Consider the following 7,091-nt stretch of genomic DNA (forward strand, 5'->3'; position numbering starts at 1 on the left):
GTCACAGGCCTTCTGCATCTGGGTGACAGTTGTATAGTCTGATATTTTGTGGGGCCCTAGCAGGAGGACCCTAATGCATTAGCTGGCTCTTTGGAACCTATTCCCTATGGTGGGACGCCTTGTTCAGCCTTGAACAAGAGGGGAGGAGCTTGTTCCTGCCTCAGTTTGATGTGCTATGCTTTGTTGATTCCCATGGGAGGCCTTATGCCATCTGAATGGAGATGGATGAGGAGTGAATGGGGAAGGAGGTAGAGGGGAGGTGGGGAGGTAACAGCAGGAGGGGAGGGAGGAGAAACTGTGGTTGGTATGTAAAATAAACTTTAAATGAAGAATAAAGAAGAAAGAAGCATACTTGAACTGACTGCAGTATGTGTGTGATCGCTGGTATACATGTGCCTCATCATGTGTGGGGAAGTCACAAGTCAACCCTCTGGAGTCCTTTTCTGTCCTTGTGGAATTTGGAGACAAAGTTCAGGTGGTCAGATTTAAATACTAAACACCTTTACCTGCTGAGCCATCTCACCAATCCTACTTCAAGTCATACATAATAAGTTTTTGGAGGTAGATGGAGTCACTACCATGTCACTGAACCTCAAATTCTCACAGAATTTTCACAGATCCATGCCTGGAAAAATATATGCAGATCCATGATGCAAAGTTTACTGCTCATTGCTATAAAGGGGAAAAATTCATGTGTCAGTTTCATAAAATGAATTTTTAAGTAAGCAAAATGTTTCCTAAATCCATTTATAAAATCTTTCAATGTATTTGTATATTCTTTTCTGTGTATGATGGTGTTATTTACCATTTTTCTATACGTGTCCTAAACATTATGACTATCTAATCTGTGAGGGTCCCCTACTATATCTACTTATATCGGTTACATAAGAACACCTCACCTGAGAACAGTCTTTAAAAATATAGATTCTCAGGGTTGGGGAGCACTTGCTGCTTTTCCACAACTCTCAGCACCCACATTGGGTGGCTCCAAACTGCATGTATCTCAAGATCCAATGGAATGCTCTTCTGGCCTCTATAGCTACACACACACACACACACACACACACACACACACACACACACACACACACACACTTTAAAAAAATCTTAAAAAAAAAAACAGATTCTGGTTTCTCATCTGTGGGGTAATTCTCCTAAGAGATGTCTACGAATCAGAAATTTTGAAACCTTTAATTTACTTTTCCAGACAGTGTCTTACTGTGTATGCTAAGGGAGCCTCAAACTCTTTATCCTTCTGGCCTAGCTATCTGAGTGGTGGGATTTCAGGTATGCACTCTATCACCCATGTGATAAATTTAATTTACCAAATAAATCAGCACATATTTCACTTTCTCAGTCCATCCATTTCAAATATTGTTCTGAGTACTTTGCTATCATAAATAATAATCACAAAAATTCTAATAGGTATCTCTTCATGCACTGTTTTCTGAAGATGATAAAGTGGGTGCACCTCCTTCCTACAAGGCAGATATTTTAGTAAGCACTGTCTCTCTGGGGAATCCACCAGCCTACTGTAATCTGAGAATCACAGGGAACACTGACAGATACCCAAAGCTATACTAGCTATTTGAAAAAAGGTTCATCAAGAGATTCCCAATAAGTGGGCTAGAGAGATGGCTCAGCAGCTAAGAGCACCTCCTATTCTTTTTGAGGATCAGGGTTCAAAACACATTGAATACATAAAGGCTTACAACCATCTGTGTTAAGTCCAGTTCAAGAGAATTTGGAGCCCTCTTCTGGACCCTTCAGGAAGCAGTCACACATACAGTGCACACACACATATGCATTCAAAACACTATAAAATAGAGGCAGGCATGGTAGCACACATCTGTAATCCCAGGACAGGGGAGACCGGCAGGATGATCTCTGTGAGGCTGAGACCTGCCTGGTCTACAAAGTGAGTTCCAAGACAGCTAGGGCTGTTACACAGAGAAACCTTGTCTCGGAAAAACCAGAAAGAACAGCCACTAATCAAAATAATTCCTTTAAAAAGAGAGACTCCTAATAACCTGAAAGAGGCAGACATTTGCCTGTGTCACTATAAACAGAAATCATGCTACTTTTGAATCTACAACCCATAAAATAACTCCCATATTTTCTGTTGTCTACACCCAACTCCCACTCCCAGCTCTGAGAACAAAACTCAGGACCTCAATGTATAAGTCTTCATATACTGAGATACACCCCTAGTCCACTATCGTCTTATGCTTATCTAAGTTCATAATTGTGAGGGTGGAACAGCTCAGTGGTAGAGGACATGGGTTAGGTCCTTGGTTGATCCTAAGCACCAAACATTAAGTTTTTTTTAAAGAAACCCAACTGTTCACATATAATAACCTAATGTATGACATAGTAACTATAGCAACATCATATTCTTGAAAAAACTCACTAAAATTTTAAATATTTCATCACAAAAACAATTATATTAGGTTATTGGGTTAATTAGCCTGATTTCACCATTTCGAAATATATAAATTTCAGTGTCCTTTTAAATATCATAAAAATATACAACTTTTGTTAAGCAATATTTTAAAATGTCTTAATCCCAGCACTCTTGAGATAGAGGCAGGGGGATCTCTGTGAGTTTGTAGCCAATTGATGTACATAGCCAGTTCTCAGACAGCCAGGCCTACAGAGGGAGACTCTGTCTCAAACAAGTGATCAGGTGTACATTATGGAGTTCACATGTTATGAGCTTTCAAGGGCACTTTCTCAAATACACTCTGATAGATGCTAAAATAGTTGCAGGCCTTTGTAAAGGAAACACATTTAGTGACCATCCTGCTGTTATCAGGCTGTCCCCAAACTCTAAATCCTATGTGCCTTACCATGTCCTGTACTGCTTAAGATCAAAATGGCACACACTTATCACCCAAAGATCTACAAAGCCTATGTTTCTTAAACAAGGATGCGGTGTTGTTTGCCCAAGTTTTTCTGAGAATTCTTTTTGCCTTTAAAAGGTTGCATAGTGCTCACTATTAAGAAAACCACTGCTTTCCCTTACCCACCCTCCAAGTTAGATCCAGCACTCAGGAAATTAAAGGCAGTGTCTGGACAGAACCAAGGCAACCTGAGCAGGCTTGGCTGGACCTTTGGATTCCAGAGAATCACTTTTTGTCTTTTATCATACTGACAGCACCAATTCTCCCAGTCTCAAGGATGCTTTTTGGGTTGGATGCAGGAAGGGAAGCCTACACAGGAATACTCCATTTCCAAGATCAGCCTAGGCTACATAGCAAATGTCTGGGCTACTCAGGGAGACTTTGTCTTTAGAGGAGAAAAATAAATTTAAAAAGCAAGTGTTCTGAGACCAAAGCCAGCTAAAGTTACTCTCTCTTTTCAGTCATAGGAAACAGACCCTTAAACGAGGTGATAAAAGTACTTAGTAGCTGAAACAGATGTAAATCCCCATCATCATTACACAATGTGACTAGTAATACTGTGAATGAATTCTAGGACAGCCATGGGCATTGACTCCCTTGCTTAAAAAATAAATAAATAAATAAATAAATAAATAAATAAATAAATAAATAAATAAATAAAACTGAGGGTTGTGGCAGTTGCCTTTAATCCAGCACGCAGGAGGCAGAGGCAGGAGGATCTCTGAGTTTGAGGCTGCCTGGTCTACAGAGTGAGTTCCAGGTCGGGCAGCGCTGTTAAACAGTGGAAACCCTGTCAGGGAAAACTGAAGGGAAAACAAAACTCCAAAGGACTCCTAAACCCTCACTGCAGCCATTACCTCCGCTATTTCAGGCGCATTCGGGCCTTCCTGGCCCCAGTCTCCCTGGCGTCCTCTTCAGGACAGCTCGCCTCCTGTGTTCCTGTGTTCTGACCCGCAACCCGACTGTGGCCGCCAGGGGGCGACACCAACTGAAGAGACAGCGAAAAACAGGCTCCGCTCCGCCAGCCACAGACGCGGCCGCCTCCCTCGCCCCTCCCTCGGCTGCAGAGCCAAACACAAGGCGCATGTCCGCCAGAGGCCGGCGCGGCTCCATGACGTCACGCGAGGCGCCATAGCGGAAGTCAGATCGGGGTCCATTGAAGTACTGGAGCGAGTCTGTGTGTGGACTGTGCCCGCGTCGTTTCTTGGGCACAGCGGATTTGTCCAGCGGAAATTTCAACCAGAAAGAGTCCCGGTGGCCGAAAGCTGCTGAAGAGAGCTAATAAAGGGAAGCAGTGAGCGAGGCCCGAAGGAGACTTCACCAGAGCTCGCGGGAAGCCGCCGACAATGAAGGGTCAGTGTCACGAGAGATTCGAAATCGGGGTGGATGACAGCATAGAGGGTCGGGAATGGAAGCCGAATCAGGGATCCTGTCACAACAGAGTCCCGAGACAACTTCCAGGCAACTGACTCAGTACACAAAAGCAGTCGAGGCCCAGAGTGTGAATCGGCCAACTCAGTCTCTAAGCTGGAATAGATGTCAGGATGAGTGTGTGGTACCCCAGGGAACTGGTGACGCTCAGGAGAACTGGAAGAGGTGCAGCCAAGGCCTTTAGCTTGTCCTGACCACTGCCTGCCTGTATAACTATTGCTCCCTTCCACATCCTGGCTTTTCACCCTTTCTCTTATAAAAAGCTTCCCGGGCGCAGTGTCACAAACCTAAGGCGTTGGTATTTGAGCAGAAAAGGGATGAGCCAGGAAGGGAAGCAAGCACTGGAGCGGTATTAGAGCAGAGAGAGCACAATGTAAAGATTAAGCCTCTGATCTAATGATTTCCACCCCTGCTGTGTCCTTTCATCCTCTGATGCCTTGGCATGACTCAATGTCAATATTATTATGTGCATACAAGGAAATAATTATATTCCGAATGGCTTAGAAAGGTTAATGAGATTGAAATAAATTATATACACACCTATGAGTATATATATGTACTTATGTATGCATGTATGTATGCATGTATGTGTTGCTGTAAAACAAGTACTTGACAAGCACTGAGTGTACCAGAGCTGTCACATGTGTACTGCAGCAGGAAGTCTTCCAGCTCTCATGCTAGGCATCTGCAGTAGGTAAAGCAACATTATTCCTGGGGTCCCAGGCCCTGCACATTTTCCTCAAGAAACAAAGTATAGTCTTAATCTGCAGTTCAAGGGAGAACTAAAGATTTTGTATGTAAAACTGGTAACTCTCTGGTCAGACATGTACCCAGGGAAGCACAAGAGAACAGACATGGGCTTTTGTTTGTTGGTTTGTTATTGTAGCTGTTGGGATGAGGTCAGCTATGTAGTCCTGACTGAGCTGGGACTCACTATGTAAGCTAGGCTGCCTCACCCTCTGAAGTGATGGGATCAACTGTGTGTGCCACCACACCCAGCTCAGAGACTGAGTGTATAGGGTGTAGTGTGAGCTACATATTCTGGTCATTTGCTCTTTCTTATCTCCTTTATTCCTGTACTCTGCCCCCACCACCATGGTGGTTTCCTCCAAACAAATACCAAACAGGAGCATGAGGTTTAGAGAAAGTTTGGCATCATGCTGGACATATTTAGAATTTGAAGAAAGACTGTTGTATCTATCTGGTCAGGGTACATTCCAATTTTATGGATTAAAGACTTAAAAATCTGTTTTAAACTTCTTGTACTCTGCAAATTGTTCAGTTTCAATCAACCACACCCTAGCCATTAATATCACCTCACTTTTAGTGTCTTCACTACTAAGTGAGCAACCACCCAAGCATAATTATAACTTGTATTTTCAATCAATCAATGTGCACCATTGAGGAATTTTTTTGGACATGCAGAGTCTAGAGTAGAAATTAAAACCGGTGTCTTTATAAGAGTCCAGTGATTCTTAAACAAGTTAAGCTTTGAGAGGTGCTCTTTTAAACCTCATCCTGGGAATTTCCAGGACAAATCTCTGGCCAAGGGAAGAGTAAAATGTATCTGGGATAATTGTGGTGGTACACGTGTATAATCCAGCAACTAGCACTTGGGTGCCTAAGACAGGAGTACTGAGGGTTTAAGGCCACTGTGGGCTATATAGCGAACTCTAAGCCAGCCCAGGATACAAACTGAAAGCCTGTCTTTAAATAAATGTGTAAATAAGCCGCATTGAGTAGGGTCGGGGGCATGGATCCATGGTGAAGCCTGCCCTGCATTAAACCCCACTGAGTTTAATCTCCTGGCACTGCAGAGTATAATAGAAGGATCATCCAAGAAAGCTTTGCCTTTTCATACTAACCCAGTAGTCCTCATCTGAATAAGAGTGCTTATTCAGAAGTCATAGTTGGAAAAGCCTTGGATATTATACTCACTCCTCACAGGAAGTAATCTTCTCTTTTTGTCTTTTATCCCCCAGCTGTGATTTACCATGCCCTTTCTCATAAAGAAGCCAAAGAGCACGATGTACAGGTACAATCTTTGAAAGGTGGGCTGGGAGCAGGAGACGTGGCAACAAAGATGGCTCAGAGTCTGGTCTAGCTGTCCTTCCCATGGATTACTTCTCATCTTTACATTCAGTACATTAGGCCCCATCAAGGTCTTTAGTGCTGATGTCTTCTTGTGCCAGGCTCCTTTCCTAGGGTACCAGAGTCACTCTGAGGGACTTGGATTCCTTGATTTCATGTCATCTCCCACTCTGTAGGGAATGACAGTGACAGCCTGTGCCTGAAACCTCTCTTGTTCTTGCTTCTCTGCCCTGTTCAGTGTGCTCAGCCTATTTCATAAGTGAATGTTACAGATTCTATCTGGGTATGTCAGCAAGCTTTGTCAGTTGGGCTGAAGCTTCACATGTGGCTCATAAAGAGAGCATATTCTGCCAGGCTGTGTGGAGCTTGCCTTTAATCCCGGCACGTGGGAGGGAGAAGCAAGAAGCTGTCTCATTTCAAGGACAGCCAGAGCTACACAGAGAAAACCCGTTCCTGAAAAACAAACAAACAAAAACACACACAGACACACAGACACACAGACACACAGACACACACACACACACACACACACACACACACTCACACACACACAAAACAGAGAGAGAGAGAGAGAGAGAGAGAGAGAGAGAGAGAGAGAGAGAGAGACAATCCTTGAAATCAAGATTTTAGAAGGCCAGTAAACGTTTAATTTCGTTTCCCCATGAA

The 7,091-nt window shown here is 43.4% G+C and overlaps 1 protein-coding gene across 1 annotated transcript in view; it reads left to right on the forward strand.

Annotated features, from left to right (window-relative positions):
* The first annotated feature begins 4,020 nt into the window (after positions 1 to 4,020).
* Pop4 (POP4 homolog, ribonuclease P/MRP subunit) overlaps positions 4,021 to 7,091 on the forward strand; it is an 8,885-nt gene continuing 5,814 nt past the window's right edge. Inside the window, exons 1-2 of the mRNA XM_027423622.2 lie at positions 4,021 to 4,256; positions 6,317 to 6,369. Of these exons, the coding sequence (XP_027279423.1) occupies positions 4,250 to 4,256; positions 6,317 to 6,369 (60 nt within the window). The 5' untranslated portion in view covers positions 4,021 to 4,249. The remainder of the gene's footprint in view (positions 4,257 to 6,316; positions 6,370 to 7,091) is intronic.

This window comes from Cricetulus griseus, chromosome 6 (genome assembly GCF_003668045.3).
Source record: "Cricetulus griseus strain 17A/GY chromosome 6, alternate assembly CriGri-PICRH-1.0, whole genome shotgun sequence".
Taxonomy (NCBI): domain Eukaryota; kingdom Metazoa; phylum Chordata; class Mammalia; order Rodentia; family Cricetidae; genus Cricetulus; species Cricetulus griseus.